Source organism: Hemicordylus capensis, chromosome 1, assembly GCF_027244095.1.
Source record: "Hemicordylus capensis ecotype Gifberg chromosome 1, rHemCap1.1.pri, whole genome shotgun sequence".
NCBI lineage: Eukaryota > Metazoa > Chordata > Lepidosauria > Squamata > Cordylidae > Hemicordylus > Hemicordylus capensis.
The window spans coordinates 310,476,476-310,496,809 of NC_069657.1; the positions used below are offsets into that span (position 1 = coordinate 310,476,476).

General features: G+C 40.8%; 1 protein-coding gene across 1 annotated transcript in view; it reads left to right on the plus strand.

Moving 5' to 3' along the window:
* The window catches only part of SH3BGRL2 (SH3 domain binding glutamate rich protein like 2), a 46,758-nt gene extending 30,032 nt beyond the window's left edge, over positions 1-16,726 (plus strand). Inside the window, exons 3-4 of the mRNA XM_053287015.1 lie at positions 10,865-10,945; positions 12,874-16,726. Of these exons, the coding sequence (XP_053142990.1) occupies positions 10,865-10,945; positions 12,874-12,888 (96 nt within the window). The 3' untranslated portion in view covers positions 12,889-16,726. The remainder of the gene's footprint in view (positions 1-10,864; positions 10,946-12,873) is intronic.
* Positions 16,727-20,334: the final 3,608 nt, after the last annotated feature.

Consider the following 20,334-nt stretch of genomic DNA (forward strand, 5'->3'; position numbering starts at 1 on the left):
TTTAAACAAACAAACAAACAATGAAAACCTGCTGGAATGCCTGTACGTATGGGGTGGGAAAAGCCCTTTCACAATTTCCTCTGCTTCCATGCACTAAGTATGTAAAGTAATGTTTGCTTGAAAAAAAATAGTGAGCAAAATTTGTGAGTGTAAGACCAATTTATTTACAAAATGGCTTCCTTGCTTTTGTAGAGGAAAACTTGTGGCAAAGGGACACTGGGTACCTCATAAATAGTCTGCAGGTGCTAGTTTACAATATATGGCACCTGTCACTGTCCAAAATAGCATGTAGCCAGATGTAACCAATAGGCTCCCAGAGATAGGTGCGATAAATAGTGTGATGTGTGAGTGAACAGTAAGATAATTAGAAAGCAAATTAGAAAGCAGCTGCCTAGTTTTTCATAATTTTCTGACAGAAAGCTGTGTGTCTGTTTCGGGAGGGAGGTATCGGAGCGCCTTAGATCAACTATTAAACACTGAAATTAATCTCTGTATTGGAATAAAAACATCTACTTTATATAATTTCTTTACATACTAGGTTGAAAGGTGGTTGTAATAATATGGGCTATCTATGCAGCTTTTTCTAAGAGGTGGGTGAGTGCTTTTCATAAGAAAAAATAATGTATAGGCTCATGATCCAAAATAAATTGTGTGGCTTTCTCTTCAAAGGTGTGGTGGTGTGTACTGAGTAAATATTTAATATAAGGAAGCTGCTACACTAACAAATAAATGTGGAGAATTGACAACTGGGAAATAGAACAGTTAGAGCTTAGTATTATCTGGGGATTTACTTATTTGATTCATGTGGTTAGAAAACCCATTTTCAAGCTGTCAGATTAAAAGAGGAACAATCAGTCAAAATACTTAAATTTTGGAGATGGCTGAGTTATACAAGTCTTTTGTATCCTTCAAGATTTAAGACCAGATTCCACCTTCAGTTTATATGGACCTGATAATTCCTATGGTACCTTTTGGATTTGGAAGCATTCTAGAATATAGTACATGGATCTAGATTAGGTGCTCCCAAGTCATCTGCTATCTGTTTTGGAACAGAAATGAGGATGCAACCTATTGAGATGCATATACAGATTTGAGCTAAGGTGGACCGTAGGCTGCCAAAGTGATGTCTAATGAAAGAAATGTTCAAAAGTGATTTAAAAGGGGGTTCATGGCATTGAGGGGTTGAATAACTATTTCAAACCTATGGTCTGTTCGCCCCCCACCCCCAGCCTTATTTGCTCTAGAAGTCTCATTCCTGTAGTCATGATGGCTATAATGTGAATCATCCAGATTCAGGGGCAGTATACCTTTGAATACCACTAAGTATGGTGAAGAAGATATTCAAATTCTCAGATGTGGACAACTACAACTTTTTCCTCACAAAAAAATTAAATTAGGACTACCTTGCCAAAAGATCTGTCATGATGGAAAGGACACCAAATTGCAGACAATACAGGCAAATACATATTGAACACCAATATGTTTCAAACTATACCTGGATTTATTTATTTCCTAAAAAAAAAAAAAGGATTTAAGAATAATAAAGAACTTCGGTGGCAGGTCAAAGGGGTACTGGGAAAAAAAATTCCCCATGATTCATTTTACAAAATCTTATTTTGATGCAACAAAAAAGAACAGACCACAAAATAATGTAGTATTGGTGAGGGAGTGGAGGTGGTGTAATTATTGGTTTTGAGTCTGTAAGGCTTTTGTAAAACAGTGAAATAAGGTAGATATTTCTTTCTATTGCAAGCTTATAAAAACGGACAATATATAAATGATCTGTATGCACTGCTGTTATAAGCGTATTACAGGATTCAACAACAGTGTATCTTGGGGAGAGCCATGTGGGGGCACAGAGAACCATTTTATCACTTCTTTTGCTATGTAAACTGCTTTGAGGAGCAGGCTAGCCCTTCTCCTGGGTTAATATTGTGGAAAACATTGGGGGTGGGGGAGATCCTCCAAGAATAGTTTCAGTAGGAGTTGCCAACACTAACTGGAATACAAATTTGAAAATAAAGCCCTAAGTGGACAAGACTAGGCCTGGTATCTTGAATAACTCACCCACTGGGCTTCCTGTTCACAAGAGCCAAGCAGGCCCTTCCCCTGGGTTAATATTGTGAAAAACATGGCATGGTGGGGGGAATCCTGCAGAAATAGAGTTGTCAATCCTAACTGGAACACAAATTTTAAAATAAAATCCTATTAGCCTAGGCCTACTTACCTTGAATTCCATCCACTGCAGCCAGGCCCTTTTATTGGACCTAGAAACGGCAAAGCAATAGGGGTGGAGAATACTCTGCTGATTGAGAATTGTGCCTCTTCTTCCCAATATGCCAGCTGATCTCTGTGTGCATGGCCCAGCCCTCACAATGGAAAGTTGACCAATCGGAGATAAGTATCCGAGGGGCCAGCCCTGCCCACGATTACTTAATGCCATTGTGCTTTATGAGATTGGCTGAAAGTTCCTGTTTGTTGAAACTTTCTATTAGCTGATCATTTGCCAACTCAGCAGTTTCCATGAGACTTTCCCTGCCCAGAAGGGGCCAAGACAAGCCAGTTTGGTGCTCCTTGTATTGAGAAGACTGGACCAAGGAAACCTTGTCATGTGATTTGTAATCTGCAGGTCCTTTCCTCTGCCAGCAAGAGCCTAGAATCATGATTCAGACATGAGCGAAACATTGGAAAAAACAAAATAAAACTAGTATTAAATAGTCAGCAGTGATTAGGGTCACACAGAAGTCTTTGTTTAATTGATTTAATGCAACATTTAATTTGTTTATTTTCTTGGGAGGGCCTGGCTCCGTTTGACTCTAAAGAGGAGCCTCCACTGCTAGCGTGGTGTAGTGGCTAGAGTGCTGGATTAGGAATGGGGAGGCCCGAGTTCAAATCCCCATTCATCCATGAAACTAGCTGGGTGACTCTCGGCCAGTCACTTCTCTCCCAGCCTAACCTACTTCACAGGGTTGTTGTGAGGATAAACCTAAGTATGTAGTACACCGCTCTGGGCTCCATGGAGGAAGAGCGGGATATAAAATGTAAAAATAAAATAATAATAAATAAATTATGTCATCGCATGACTAGCATCTTAGCCACAGCTAAATGTTTCTTTTGAGAATTGGGTGTTGGCTTCTTCATATGTCACTCCAAGCAATAGTTTGAGTGTCCTTGGGCTTGTGTAATCCCTGGTGCACTTAGATTCGCTGCCTGACTTTTTTGTTCAGTCAAATAATAGTTTCCAACTACAGTATATCCAATTCAACAAACTATGGCTTTTCACTTGACTTCCAAACCAGAATTAGAAACTGCTGTTTAGAAGTAGCTTTCCAGTTCCAGTTTTACTACTTGGCACTTCTCACAAGGTAAAGAAAATCCTTATTATTTGGATCAGTTTATAGCAGAAAACTATGGTTGTTCTCAAAATGTGTAATGCAAATTGCTGAATACAAGTTGAGCTCTAGTGACTTTGCTACCATTTTGAAACTGGAATTCAGATGTAAGCCTGAGCCAAAGATAATTAAATCTATCCAAATTTCCCCACAATCTTTCACCTTCAGCTTTTTCATTCTTGTGCTAGGCTGTGCAAATAACCACTGCAGAGTTATGTTATTGCTAGGTATGTGCAAATTGATTTGGGTACAAATCAATTTGTACCCGAATCTAGCTGATTCGGGTGATTTGGAGACAAAACAAATCACCTCTGTGGTCCATTGGCTAGATTTGGGTCCAAATCGAATCGCGCCTGATTCAATTTGAATCAATTTGAGATTTGGATCCCTCCTATTAATTCCCCCATATTCCCAGCTTTCTTTCTTTTCTTTTTTTTTTTAAAGCTAAGCTTTAGCCCTTGTAGAACTGGAGTTCTACAAGGAGCAAAATGTGTGGACATTATTTTTCAAGTGTTTGGATTCTTTGGTGTATAATAACTTTTCCTCAATGAATCTCTATAAGGATTCATTACACACCTTCATTTCTTCTATTCATTTTTACTGTCTTTTCGACAGTGCCGACTGTCAACTGCCATGTGCCAACTACTGCAAGGCAGTGGGGTACAACTCAGTTTGTGTTCTAGGATTTTTTTTTCAAGTGTTTAGGCTCTTTGGTGTCTAAGAGGTGTGGCGGGAGGTGTAGTTGGCACATGGCAGTTGAGAGCTGGCACTGTCCAGTGACAGTCAAAATGAACAGAAGAAATGAAAGTGTGCAATGAATCCTCATAGGGATTCATTATGAGGAAAAGTTATTATATTCCAAAGAATCCAAACACTTGAAAAATGTCTGCACATTTTGCTCTATAACTCCAGTTCTGCAAGGGCTAGAGCTTAGCTTTTTTTAAATTGAAAGTTGGGGATCTGTGTTAGGGTTAAAATATGGCAACTTCAAATCCCTGTTGTTTCTTATGGTAGAAATGTTCAAAATCAGTAAAAACTTTAAAAAAAATCAGTAAAAATCAACCAAGTGTCCCACTGCCTTGAAATGTGGGTGGTAGGTGGCACCCATGGGGACCTACCCACTACCCAAATCTGGTGCCCCTAGGACCTTGTTAAGTGGTCCAAATCAGTCCAGATCCAAATTGAATCAAAGCAAATACTGGGGTGATTTGGGAGGGGTAGATTTGGATGCAAAACAAATCAGGGGTGATTTTTTTGGGGGGGGGGCACAAATCAAATCAAAAAAATTGATTTGTGCACATCCCTAGTTACTGTTTTATTATGCTGGCAGGTTTCATTTCCTCAGTAAATCATATAACACCACTGCAGAGAGTACCCTAGCCTCCTTCCCAGGAGCTCAAACACCTTCCCAAGCTAATCTGCATATTTTTCATGCAATTAGCAATATAACTTGCATGCCATTTCCATAAACACTGCAGGTGGCAAATCACATTTGGTGGGAATCTTGTGTTTAATCTCATTATTAACTAAATGTGAAAAGCCTAAGTTGGCTTTGGAAAACAATCTTGATATATATTCTTGAAAATTATGAATGATAGTGGCAGGGAAAAGACTTCATGAGCTTTCTGGTTTCAAAACCGCCAATGATTTTTGCTGTTCTGCTCTCAAAACGGCTCTTGAACTCTGGGACTTAATACTACAAAAAAAACTAACAAGGCACAAACAAAAATGCTGAGCAGGAGCTCCACAAATGGTCAGCTAATAATCCTAGCATTTGCACTGTGCTTAAAGTGTTCAGAACTTCAGATGTCTTCTCTTAGTAACTCTGATGACAATCCAGTAAAAAACATTGGTAGTGTTTCCCATATTGAGAGGGGGTTCAGAGGTCATAATTTCACATTCTATGTGATTCTCTAATAATGTTTATGTGGTGTAGTGATCAGCCACATGCCTGTAATGTAACTAAACTAAAGAACACTAGCCTTTGCCCATGCAGCCAGGGGGTTGCAAAAGACTCTGGAAACTTTTAAGTGTACTTTTGTCATTTTCCTACATACCTGTTCTTCACAACTGGGTAACAACAATTTTTAAAGTGTGCCACTGCAACATCATTCGGGATGCTTTTTGAAGTATTCTTGTAACCTTCCAAGTATTCTTAACTGTAAAGAACAGCTGAGAAAGCCTCAGGTGGAAGCAGTCTGTTGTACTGGGAATAAAGCTGTTTTTCTGTGCCTACAACTAGTAGTGACCCACTACATAACTATTTCTGCAATCACAATGGAGCCCAAATTCCCACAAAAATGGCTTTGCCTGTGCAGTTGTGAATATTTGTATGCATGAGGACAGTCAGGTCGTACTGGGGGAAGTGACGGACATTCTGACTAAACTTACATGCCCAACTTGTCCTTTTAATTTAAATGGGACTTCTTTGAGAAAATTTAGTTGAGCAGCCTCCTAAGGAGTGCTGTCTCTTGAGAGCTTGATTATGCTCTGGACTTCGAAATGTATTACCACCTTTGAGCAAGACCACCATGCAGGACTAGTGCTGCATGGGCACTCCTTAGAAGTGCCCACATTGGGCTTCTCTGGATGTCAGCCAGTGTATAAACTGGCCCTGAATTGGTACACCTTGAAAACCTTTCAGAAGAGGATTTAATTAGAAGTTTCAGCATTAATATGTGTCAAAGCATTCACAAAACTGGATCAATAATATACGAAAACACTTAACTTGTATAGGCCTTGCATAACTTTCCGGGAATGAATGGTATACTTTTTTTAAAAAATGCCTTTACCCTCACAAATGATCACTTGTTTTTATTATCATTGCACTTTGTCATGGACATAAACACATCAATAGGCTAAAAAAATTCCATTCTGTAGTGGCACTTTGAGCAAAATGAATGTTCTACCGATGTCCTAAGTCGTTTGCACATGAACAGTGAATCTTGAATCTTTAAGCTTCTAATAACAAAGCCCCTATTCAGCACTTAAGGTTGATAGTGGAACATAAAAGCAACAAATGGACTGTAAACAGAAAGTAAGTGTGCCCTTAAAACACTCAAAGGGTTTTGTTAGAATATTAGCTCTTGAAAGCAGTGCTTTCATTTGTAATTCCAGAAAACTGAATAATGTTTTCAGTCAGGAAGCTAGTCTCATTGTCAATGGCCCAATTCAAATGTTATGCTGAGCCATGCCTTAATGCTATGTGAATGAGCTACAGGAAGCTGAGGGAAGAGTGAAAACATTTTTGATTCACATTTTAAACAAACTGCTGTTCTATGTTATGCATGAACTTGGGGAACTCTGGTTTGTTAATTAATCATGGCTTGATCATAGTTGGATATTCTGATTTGTTCTATCTACTTAAGCAAATTACAGTTCTCAAGCTCATTTGACAATTGAATGTCGGAGTCGGCATCAGGCAGCTGCTGAGGGCCCAGGGCCCTTAGAAGGGCCTGTTGCTGATCCCTGACATCATTTCTGTGCCAGTTGCCTCCATGTGGTAGAGGCAGAGCCCAGCAGGGGATCCAAGGCCCATCCAGGTAGGAGAGAGCAGTTTGTTGAGGGATGCCTGGAATCTGCAGCTGACTCTGGTGCATACATAATATGGAACTGCAGTTTGTTGTTAAAGGAAGGTCTTACTTTCTTCCTCTCAAATGGGGGAGCCAGAGTGCGCAAGCCCGTGGCTCCTATAGACAAACTTATGTAGCAATTAAACCATGATTTAATGATTCCCCCTCCCGCTTTTATGTTGCTTACAATTGGTATAAGATTTTTCTGATCAATTGGCTTGCATGTTAATATCTGATTGCAATAGGTAATTCTCATTAAACCACAAGCAAATTGAGAACCTCTCATTTTTCTCTTCTCTTTAATATAAATAGAGAAAGGGCACAGTCCAGCCAAATTTTAGTCGTATTGCTGTGATCAAGAGACATAAGAACATATTTTAATTCTTGAATTAAAGTTGGTAGACTTAAGGCTTTATTGTCTCCATTGTTTAAGATTTTTATTGGATATAAAAATCAAACACCAAGGGGTTATAGAAGAGAACAGAGAGAAATCTGTAGTCTGTCAGTGGTGGCCAATGCATGCTCAAAGGTTAAATACATTTTCTGGGGCACTTTAGACTTGCTCTCAGATACCTAATGCAGAACGTATTTCTCATCTTCTAACCATGGACAGCAGATCTTATGCGCCACTAACTGTACCTTCCCTCTCACTTCTCATCCCTTTACTTCCTTAAAAAAAAATAAAAAATTAGAGCTAACCATGGTTCAGTGTTACCTCCAAACTGATGTGAACTCAGAGACACAAGTTTTGGGTGGTATATCAATTTAAAATAAAATAAAATCTGATTAACATTAACACACCCACTTCAAACTCTGGCTTGAAGCTAACCATGATAGTATGGTTCTTAAAACAAAGTTTCTTGGAAACTCATTTGTGTAAAGCTATTAATTTGCTTGAGTGCTTCATTGTAATACAGTCTGTGGCTGATATCCTGACTGACAAACCGCCAGTGCAACAGGAGAAACATTGGTGTATCACCAGTGGTTCCGGAGAGTTTCAGACTAATGCGGCACCAGTGCTAGTGTGCATATGGGGAAATTTCAGCTACTTCCCCTTCCCACCACTGCTACCTCCCCAGAAGTCCTCTGTGCCATCTGAAATTATGTCCATAAGGGCTTCACAATCCATAGAAGCATCTTTTTAGGTGGCATAGCGTGCTTCCTGAGGGAGGGGAGGATGTCGAAATTTGCCCCCATCAATGAGCCAGCGGTGGAGCCCAGTGAGCGGAATGTTTCAGAAGCTCCGGTGTTTCTCCCTTTGCATTGCTGCATCATTATTCAGGATATCATCCGGGAACTTCAAATGGGCTGAGTCTAGAAATTCTGCCTTGTTTGCTTGAAAAGTGACAAATGTATATAGGGGCATTATTGTGGAATTAAAAGAGCATTTTTAAAAAATGTCCTACATGGGCCTTTGAGTTCTAGATTTTTGTCTTGTCTTCAGTAAGACCTGCTTGGTGACAAATTCACTCTAGAAGCTTTATCGAGGATCAGAATGCAGTAGAAGTAAATGCTTCATCTGCTAGATGTTTGCTTTCCATTCAGCTGTTAAAAGCATAGGAGTACTCCCAGGTGCAAAAAATAAAATAAAAAATGTAGCATTCTATTATATTTTCCAGCAAAGCACCCCAAATGCACTAGGCACTGTCCTATACAGTAATACCAGATTGCCTCAGTTTTTATGGGAGTGTGTGGTTTTAAACTGCATATTGCTGTTCTTCAGGCTGTGTGAAGGGGGAGGAGCACATACACCATGACGTTCTCCGTGCCTCCTTAAATTGTAGCTGGAACAGCAAAGCCTATGAATTTATTAAGCAAGCCTACAGAACATTGCTGGAATTATTGGGAGAAGCTTTGGGAAGAGCGTGCCCAAACATGAACTGGTGCCATCACTGAAAACATCCAGAAGCTGGGAAATCAAATGACTGTGTAGATTAGGAGCAGATGGACGAGTGTCACTGTCAAGGGAAAACTTGAGGTCCAGGTTTGGGAGCTTGTTTGGGGATGGAGCAATTACAGCTCTTGCAGAAACAAAGGTATTATGAACAAAGTGAAATTTAATGCAATTTCCTGGAAAAGAAGAGGGCCACTTCCTTGGGCTTGTTTTGAGAAGAGAATAAATAAATGGTCATGACAAACAGTGTGGCTGAAAATGGTATGCATAAAGAGCTGGCTTAAGGCATTTTCACGGGCAGTGCTACGAGCACTTCTCATTCTGAAGTGCATCACTTGTTAATGTGAGAGATAGCGAGAGCAGAGGAGCCATTTGAATACCTAATGTATGTTCATGTACGTGTAATTTTTTTTTCATTTTAACTTTCAAAAAGAACATCATTTAAGCATTACTTATTTAAAAAGAAACGTAAGCATTTTGACACTGGGTGGAAATTTTCTTAATGATTCCTTCCCAATGCAGATGGTCCGTCTGAAATTAGGTTACTTAAAACGTAAAGAGTTGCAAAAGGCATGCCCTCCCATATCAGGCTGGTATAGCACCTACGAGTCAAACTGGCTCTATATATGTACGAGGGAGAATATGCAGAAAGGAAGGTTGGAAATGTAGGTCATGATGATTCAGTGCATCCCCTCCCACACACATTGTTCTCTGCTTGAAAGTTGCCTGCTCATAACACTCTCATGGGCAGCCCTGGAGAGCTGCTCTTGTGGGACAGCTGTGCTCACCCAATGGCTTACATAAAGGTGTAACTCTGTAAGCCCTGTTAATTAACTGTGTACTATTCTATTAAGTACAACCCAGACTCTAATCCCTTTAGACTAGGAGAAACCCTGCCATAGGCCTGTGTTAGGAGCCCTGACAGGGGTGTTTAAACCCTTACAAATAAGTCGGCGAAGTTACCAACACTTTTATGCGGTCTGAATTCAAGAGTCAAGGTTTAACACAGAGCCTATAGTATGTCGTTTGATATTTGGCAGGGCTGTGTGTGCTTCTGTATGAATCCTCTAATATTCACACTTATCAGCTATTGCTTAATCCCTACCCAGTATTTCTATTTTAAAACAAGGGAAGGCAGCTTTGAAGCAGTACAGTGAGTTTGGCAAACCTATGTTTTGATTTTCAGTCCTCTCCCCGCCTGCCCCCCAAAGTCTGCTTTCAGAATGTGTGGCTCTTAGCTATATATTTCAGTATCTATCTATCTATCTATCTATCTATCTATCTATCTATCTATCTATCTATCTATCTATCTATCTCCTCAAATTAGATCGTTGCTTGGTTGGATGTATAGAATTGTCAAGCAGAAACGGCCAAAGAGCTCACTAGGCAGTTAATGAAGTCTTCTCCCTTTTTCATGTCAAACTTGTAAATCATGTCAACAGCAGAAAAACTGGCAGAACTTGATTCTAGGGAGTAGACCTGAACTATGGAAGGTTATGATGTGCTTTGTACTATGATCCTTTTTGTTGAAATGCCAAAGCAAACTTTACCAAAGATTATGTCTGGGAAATATATATTATCCTGTATTTGTCATTGTTATCCACTTTGAGGCAAAGTAGATATGAGTAGGTTATCTGGATCAATGGTCTGAATAAGAATAAAGCTGCTCCCTCTACTCCTTTTTGATCAGTTTTGATAGGCCTGGTCAAAACTTTTGGGAGGGGGACCTGAATTGTTGGAAGCGGAGGGCACCTGGATGTATTCATTTGTTGTTTTCTGTTTCCTTTATAGAAACATATGAAAAACATATTTTAAAAATGCTATTAAGTGAGGAATAAATTTTGGAATGATCCTTCCATAACTAATAATGCTAGGGGGTGATAGCTTTATATATCAGTAGCATGATACTGCATCTCTGCTTAGATAAAATATCTGTGGGGAGGGGAAGTTTTAGAAATGTTACTTATTCTCTCTCTTTTTCCCTCTCCCCACACCCCCATCTTTAGGATTATGACTCGTTTTTTGAATCCAAAGAAAGCAACACCGTCTTTACGTTCCTTGGGCTGAAACCTAGTTTGGCATCAAAGGTGAATATTTCATGATATGACACTTAATGGGATTCACATGTCGGTGCACATATTCTCTTACCCAATAGATGGTGTTTTCTACGAGAGTTTGAGGCATTTAAAGGCTGAACTGAGCCATGTATGATACAGAAGACCTGTGATTGGTCTCCCAGCGTTGTTTCTTTTGTCATAACTATTATTGTGAGTTCTAGATCAGGGCCATGTCTCTAGGGGAGGGAAGGTTAACCTATTCCTGTTGTGGCATTGCTCTGTCTTAAATTACCCCTCTCCCAACTGCTATTATATGCACAGGTGAAAAAAGATGGGTAGAATAAAGGCACCCGCCTCTTTTCCCCCCTCTGTAACTAATAGCAGATGTTTGTGAGCGTGGGAGTATTTGGATCAGGGCCATGGGGGGAAGAAGTGTTTACCCTTACCTCTTCCAGTGCTGCAGCTCCAAAGTGCTCCTGTACAACTGTTTTTAACAAAAGAAAAGGATGCTGGTAGATCTGATCACAGACCTCTACTTTACAAGTAGTTTGGCCCTTAAATAATATCTTGGCCCAAATTGAAGTAAAGCATTATGATTATTTTCTCATAATTCATAAACTCCTAAAATCAAGGTGCACTCAGTTACATAAAAGTAATTCAGTTGTCTTTAACAGAGCTAAGTATTTAGGGTTTAATTCTTACTAGAAAATCTAATAAATTGGATCTTCACCATTACTACATGTACCTTCGTTTGAAACATTTGCAGCCTTATTTAGATCTGTAGGGAATCTAGACAAACCAGGCCAATTATTCTAGCTGATTCATTTGACTGGTGTCACCTCAAGGAGCACGTCAAGCACATTAAGATGAAGTCTAGGCAGCTTAGGCAGACCATGTTGTCTATAGGATTACTGGTCCTTCTTCCCGCCCCTAAAATTTCAGGATTTGCACAGAAACATGCATGAATGACACTATCAGTTGCATATATATATAGTGAATCACATTTATACACCACCCATATATACACTCCATGACCTACCTCATGGTACTGACTAATGCACAACTCCAATTTCCCAAGTCCAAATGGTATTTTGGCCTAGCTTCATCACAACATCCTGCAGTTGCACAGGACCTGAACCAGCACTCCACACTGCCATATTCTTCAGCTGTTTTTGTGATTTGGTTAACATCAGCCCCTTCCTCCCTCCTTGGTGATAACCTTGGTTTTATAACCTTTCCAGTTGTTCTACATTCTCTGACCCCACCATAAACATTTACCTCAGCTGAGACTGGATGTTTCAAAGCAGGCCATCTTGTTTTTCCCTATTCATTTTTAAGGAGTCGCTTGATAGAAAACTGAAGTATGTACTGTTGAGGAGCGACATAATTTGCCTTTTACTGGTGGCATTTTAAATAGTGTGAGAAAAGTCTGTTCATTCACATGTGTCTATTGCTTCACCTTCTGGTTTCCTATGTTATGAATTAACACACCTCTTTAGCCTGGAGGAAGTCTAACTCCAACAGCAACATGGGTTTTATTAGATTCTACTGCTTATCTTGGTAGCATTCTATGTAACAGAAGGTTTAAAATATTTATATGGATATTTCCCAAATATCTGCTTGGAAAAGTAGTATATAAGTATTTTAAATAAATAATGGACTAGACAGTTTATTTGAAACATGAGTATTTTTCCTTCTTTCATCTGTTAGGATTTGAACAAATATTCTGTTTTTGCCTCTTTATTTAGTTCTGAACTACTTGTTGTGGAATATGCTAGTAGTAAACACAAGTGGCCATCCTCCAATACTGTTGGTTGGAAATTATCTACCAACATCCCTTTATGAACTCAAATGTGAATTAACAGAGCCAGGCTTATGTTGATTGAAGGAAGTGCAGGCCGTAAGTGAAATAACTGTATAATTGTTCATCCCCCACCCCGCCTTTTCTTCTTAAATAGGAGTCGGAGCCTTAGAAAAGGTCCCTGAGGAATGAAGAAGAATGTTACTTGGGTCAATGAATTCCTTGATGTTCAGCACACAGCAGCTTCCCTGGTGGATCACTGTGATACAAGCCAATATGCACCATCAATATTTTGCTTGACACTGAAGAGGTGAATTTAAGACAGTGGACACACAATGGGGTCAATGGTGGGGGGTGTTCTTCTTTCTTTGCAAACATACTTGAAGTTGATGCTGGGGTCTGTGTTCTAGCTAGCACTGATGATTCATTTGAATGATGGCACATTCTCAGGACGAAAGATGGGCAACAAATCTGATCATACAGTGTGTATTGTCAGACATTCAGATGTTTATCGTCTCATAGGCTGAGAGTTACAACAGACATGACCTATTGTTCTTGGACACAGTCAAACATGCAAATAAACAATGTTGAGCTGCAAAGATCTCAGTCCAAAATGCCTCCCCTTCCCAACAACATTTCTGTTTCTCGAATACTTGCTTATTTTGTGGTTTCTCCTAAAATTTGCTGTCAGTGTGGCCTAGAGTATCCTTCACTTGGAAAAAATAAAACCCAAATCTTGCATCTCTTCTAGTTGGTGTGCAGCAATAGGTGTTAAAGGCACAAACCTTCCTGCATGTAAGCTGAAATTCAGCACCATTGATTTTGCTTTAAATTGCAAGTGGCCTTGGGGAGGGGGGCAGAGTTGGCAAACACGTTTTAAAATGACGCGTACAACAAAATTTACCTTAACTCTGTAAAAAATACCAAGTTTGTCATTTTAAAATATATTGCATCTGACAAATTTTTTATATTTATAAATCATAGATATTCTTTTACCCAACAAGCAGTTTATTACCTATGATTCCCATTGCTCTCAATGGGATTAAGTTTGGATCAAAGGCTAAAACATAGCATTTTGTCATCTTTGATCAGATCCTATAAAAGTACTTAAGCCCCAAATTACGCAGATTAATAGTTCTGTTGCCTTAAAGATAGAGAGCATGGAAGTGTTCTTGAAGATGGAAACATTATTTTCTGTTTTTAAATGTGTCACTTTATATGACTATACTGGATTAGGCTCGTGTGTGTACCACCTTCCAGTAGTGATCCATAAGTAGCTGTTCTTGACAGTAAAGCCCTATTCGGATGTTATGTAGTATCTGCATTCAGATGTCTATACACACATACATGTTTTCATGTGAATGACTGTATTCATATTCATTTTGAAAGTGAATCTAGGTACAGGTTCCCTCAAATACATGGTACACATAAGAAGTGTACTGTTGTAACTGTGTTGCACATAACATGTGAATGACTGTACCTCTGTACAGTCTGTACCTATGTATGAATAGGTCTTAAAAGTAGCAAATTCTAGCCCCCAGTGGTATATCCGCAGTGCATCTCAGTGAAAGGTGTGAAACTGAACAATAACTGAGTTTTTAAAGGACAGTTTATCAACTGGATAACTTAGTTTAATCATAATTGCCTTCTGGAGTCCCAATACCTTGTTAAAACAGCACCCATCAATCACTGTGATATCTTTTCAAACATTCAGCTGCCTGCCAAAGCAGTTGTATAATGCTCATTTGTGTGTGTGTTGGCTAAAAACTGTTAATTAAAATTTGTGGCAGCTTGTTTGGGCACATCTCCACCATTGCCCTTGGCTTTTTAACAAATTATGTGTAACAGAAGGCCACTCAGCTTTCCCGTTGTCCACTTACACTTCCTACATCCTGGCGTACTGCTATAATAATGGGAAGAACTAACCGCCTAGAGCCTTTGGAGTCAGGCAGTATATAAATTAAATAAATTAAAAATGTCAGAGTTATTGAATATATAGATCCAGATCCTCTGTTTCTAATTTGTAATTGAAAGCTCTATCTAAGAACATCTTCAGGGTTTCACTTTGTGGATTAGCTTTGTTTTCAATACCACCCAGAATTAGTCCCTTGCAATAACTTGATAAAATCTGGATTTTCAAGTGCATTATTTTATACATGAACTCCTGTGTGTCATTACAGTAAATCTTATATTGTGGGGATCATGTAGCTAACTTAAAATTTGGATCATCATCTGATTTACATTTTTTGCTGCTGCCCAAAAGAAACTTATGACAACTCTAGGAAAGACTCTAGTTGAGTTGTGCTTAACCCTAAGTTAGTTATGACCAACACAAGTTCCATTCATGTCTATTAAATATGAGCATGACTAACTTCCTTTGGGATGGAAACAAAGGCTTTATGTCATGATATGCTGTAGGTGCAGTTTCTCCATTTGCTTACACAGAGCTTCCCCATTTATTAGGGCTTCCTTTTTAAATTTGGTTAAGTTGCTCCTTTGTGTGAACATCACCGCCTGTATGAGCCTCAGCATTGGGGCAGTAAAATAGTTCAAAATAAAAAGAGAGTTACAAGCCACCCTGGATCAACCATTAATGGACAGATTGGCCAACATCCTCACTAATAGGTGTGCAGGATGACATTTGTGTTCCGTTCCGAGCTCGGAACGGAACACAAATGCCCAGAACATTCAGTCGGAACAACCAGGTGAGCTGCCTTTTTCCAACGAAATGAGCTCGGAACACTTGAAATGTGTTGAGTGCCATTTTGGACTCCAGAATGTCATTCTTCTGACCTATGCACATGTGCAGCAGCCATTTGCATGGTGGTGCTGACCATGCATGCACAGCGGCCAGAAGAGCACCATTTTGGAGTCCAAAATTGTGCTTGGAACAAGCCCTTCAATTGAAGGGCATTCTGTTCTGAGCTTGGAACACTCAAAACGGAACATTCGAGCATGGAATATTCTGTACATCTCTACTCACTAACTGTGCAGCCACTGAAAAATATGTCTCCTAGGGCTGTGTAGCCCTCAGGGACAGGTTTCTGGGTGCTGCACAGCTCTTATAGGGCAAGGAGAGATCAGCAAATATCTCCTTCCCTTGTGTGAAACTCTCTGCAGCAAAGATACTTCTCTTTGCAGAGCCACCTACTTAGTGAGGATATTGGCCACTTACATGGTGGTGCTGACTATGCAAATAGATCCCATACCCATACGTGCACAGAAGCCAAAAGAGCACCATTTTGGAGTCCTGAATGGTGCTCCGAATGGGCCTTTCATTTGAAGGGTGTTCTGTTCCGAGCTTGGAACACTCGAAGCAGAACGTTCCGCATATCCCTACTTGTTAACTGTGCAGTCACTGAAAGATATATCCCCAAGGGCTGTGCAACCCTCGGGGACATGTTTTTGGGTGCTGCAAGTCACTTCTAGAACAAGGAGAGATCAGCAAATATCCCCCTCGTGTGATCACTGCTGCAGAAATTCTCTGCAGCAGGGACACTTTTCTTTGCGGATAGTGAGGATATTCGCCATTGAAAGGAAGCTGAAGCTCTGACGGCAGAATACAGGTAAATATTAGGTGAGGTTGGACCCCATTTAACTATTCAAAGCTCAGGGAAGCTTCAAAACCAGTTTGATATGGGCTGGAATAGGGTGGGGACATGACTCTGCTCTTTTGTATGCATGCCCTCCACCCTAGTTTAGATTGTTAAACCTCTAGTAGTTGTGTGCATGAAAGCCCCAGAGCATGCTTGAAGTAGCTCTTTGGATTTCAGCCAATTTTATTTGTAAGCAATACTTTACAGGCAAAAGGCAGATCATTTATAGTGTCTTAATGTTTTGGTTGATGGGGGGGAGCATATTCCTAATTATCCTCGAATGCAAGTCTAGGTCAAAATGTGCCCTATTTTCATGCCTATATCAGTTCAATAAACTCACTGGTGAATGCAGTTTGATTTTTTAATTCAAAGCTTGCTTTCATTTTTATATTAAAGATCTTTAAGATAGTTGAATTTGTTGCATTCTGTTGTCATTATGTTACAGCTGTGTGTGAGTGTGTTTTTAAAGTAACTGTTTAACAGGCATCCTTTCAGTTTGTTCTTAAAAGCAGCTTAGCTTCCTTTGTTTATATACCTCTTGACTGACCAGCTCTTTTAGCTTTCCAATCCTTCAACAGTGTGCTCATATCAGGAAGTTGAATATGGTCAGCATGTGTATTTGCACAGCCTCTTGTACACTTGGGGAGAAGCTTCTATTTGTGTACTGTGGTTTAAACTTTAGCCCTAGTTACGGACTGCTAGAGTTCCCTTTAGGGAGGAGGGCGGGGAAGCAGCATCACCCTAGGTAACTTGTAGATGTTTACAAGGAATTAGAACAAGGAATTTGGTCAAAGATAATGTTTGACATGTCTTTGCATACACGCGTGTGTACACACACACACACACACACACACACACACACAGAATATGAATTGTCTTAGGGTGGAACTATGCTACAATGCAAATGTGAGCATGTAGGAGAATTGGTGATATGGCAGGGAGTCCCCTGCCAATAGATTCTCCCAGGAAATGGTCTCCCCAGGCCACTTTATTTTCTCTCTGCCAGACTTTCAAACTGGAGTGAAGCCTAACTATGGAGGGGGAAGCCTGCATAGGCATCTTTAGGGAAGAATAAACAGGCGTGGGGCAGGGCAAGTATTCCTTTTTCCTGCCACCAGTTCTCCCTTATAAATGGCAGGTGCATCTTTCTATGTGCCAGTTCTTCCCCTCTATTCACATTACTTTGGCATGTGAATCCCCTGCATTCACATTATTTTGGCAAATGTTTGTTCCCAAAGCAATGTGGTGTTTCAACCCTTAGCAGTTTGTAGTCTCAGCATCCCCATCCTAAACCTTTTCTGATATAAAGCATGCCTGCACATAATTGCTTTTGGAGTAGTTGTAGTGGGTGTACACGTGTTAAAAAAAACAAACAAGCTAGTCAGAATTTGGCTATATTCACATGGGTTTTTTATATGAATATTCCATGAATGGAGCTGGGCAGAAATCCATAGCATTCTTCTTGGAGAGCACTCCTCAAGGAAGCCATGTGGCAATATTTTCCAACATGCAGAGTAAAATTTATCTTTCATAGGGATAATAGAATACCCCAGTGAACAGAAACATTACATTGCCCCTCTTAGAAATACATCTCACTGATGTTGAGAGTTTATTTCTGAGTAAGTGTGCAGCCTAACAGAGCATGATTAAATGGCCTCCTGTTGTATCTGTTGACTGTAAGCTCAAAAGGACTGTACTATTATAACCCTTTCCTCTTTGCACCTTTAAGAGCTTCCAGTTTATAATAGACAAAGAGGCTGTTCACACATGCAGCCAAGAGTGGGCTAAGGTAGCCTTGTGTACTGCCGGGAGGCGAGTGGCTCCTGCCAGTGGCAAACCCGCTTAGGAATCCCGCTGCTTAGCCAGAGTTGAGGGCACCCTTAACTCAGGCTAAGTGCTCGTGTGTCAGCTCTGCACAGCATAGGAACATAGGAAGCTGCCATATACTGAGTCAGACCATTGGTCTATCTAGCTCAGTATTGTCTTCACAGACTGGCAGCGGCTTCTCCAAGGTTGCAGGCAGGAAACTCTCTCAGCCCTATCTTGGAGAAGCCAGGGAGGGAATTTGGAACCTTCTGCTCTTCCCAGAGCGGCTCCATCCCCTAAAGGGAAGATCTCATAGTGCTCACACATCAAGTCTCCCATTCAAATGCAACCAGGGTGGACCCTGCTTAGCTAAGGGGACAAGTCATGCTTGCTACCACAAGACCAGCTCTCATCCCTAGCACTGCACTGCTCCTCCCCAGCACTGACACAGGAGCAGGCTCAGTGTCAGGGGGCACTTGCATGGTACCTTATGGGAGTTCAGGCATTATAAAAAGTGGGGAGGCTGTACTTTGCATATAGCTTCACTGACAGCAGTGTGCTCTGAAACCCCACCCCTGTGCAGACGTGCTCAGAGGTTCCACCCTCACTGTCCATGGTTAGAGTGTATTTGTTGAAAGTGGGGTGGGGTGCAGAGTTTCTGAGCATGTCAATGTGGGGTGGAACTTTAGAGCTCACTCGCAGCAACCCCTCTTCTTATTATGCCGGAACAAGACTTGAAAACTAATATCTAAAGGATTGCTTGCTCTCACATGAACCTGTCCAAATGCTAGCTTTGGGGGTTCTTTGGGTGCCTCCACCTTACAAAGTGGTCAGTGGGACTGAGAAAAAGTTCTTTTCTGTCCTGATGCACCTTAGATACGTGCTCCCCAGATAGGCCTGACTGGTGCTGAATCTGATGTCTTGGTGCTGAGCAAAGACTTTTAAAATCTGCTTTTGAATCTTTTTTTTTACTGGGCTGAATTCTTGGCTGTTCTGCTGTTTTAAAATCTCTCTCTCTCTCTCGTATCTTCTATTATATTAATTCTCCTGGGTGTGCCTTGGAATGTGTGTCCCAGCACCCAGCTGATTGGCTGGGCGGTGGAGGCACCTGATTGGCTGAGGTGCACCCAGGAGAACTGGCCAGCCACGGAGGCGAAGTGGCGGCGGGCCTGGCCACGGCGGTGGTTGCGGCGGGTCCAGCCACAGAGGTGAGGTGGCAGCAGGCCTGGCCGCTGAGGTGGCACCTTGGCCGCCACTGCGGCACTTGGCCCAGCAGCCTGGGCCCAGCTGGAGACTGGGGCAGGTGGGGGAGGGGGAGAGGTAGCCGGCCCCAAAGAGTGTGCAGATGCTCTGTGTGGGGGTTGGCTAGTTGTTTTATATTTGTTGATTGTTTAAATCACATTACTGTGATTTATCTTGGAGGTTTCTGAAACTTATGGGCAGAGTATCAAATATTTTAGATAGATTAGAGGGGCCAAGGCCAATTTTCAGCACATTAATTATTACATTGAAATTTATTATTTAAAATAATGAAAGTAAGGGGGCAGAGGGTTGGAGTCAGGGGGGAAAGCAAGGGAAAAGAAAGATGGTGTCCGTGGGCTCTAACACACAGGGCAAGAGGTGTCTGGTCTCAAGCAGCCAACCGCATTAAGTCACTGCTGTTCATCAGCAGGACTGGCCAAGAGCTCCTCGTCATGACTACGGCTGTTGCTGCAGGATGGTCTTACTTGCAGCCAGCAGAAAAATCCCCAAGGGCCGGATCTGGCCCCTGGGCCTTATGTTGCTCTGGCCTGCTTGCTGTTAGGCCCTGATCCCAAGAGGCTCATATCGTTTAATTTGACGGCGATTGCCAGACACATAGATGGTGTTATTTGCATCAATAATAATTCTCGCTGACATACAGTGCAGCAAAACGTGGGTGGCTGAGCACTGCCCATGCTGTTGTGGAACAGCCCTGTTCTGCTGCTACTTATTATTTGATCATTTAATTAATTAATTAAAACATTTTTATACCGCCCAAAACTTGCATCTCTGGGCAGTTTACAACAGAATAAAAACAAAATAAAACATTTAAGACAAGGGGGGGGGCAACTACAAGGGGACAACTACAACATTTTAAAATTTTAAAAATACTTTAAAACATCATTAAACCATTAAAACAACATTAATTAAAAGCCTGGGTGAAGAAATGTGTTTTTAAAGACTTTCTAAAAGCT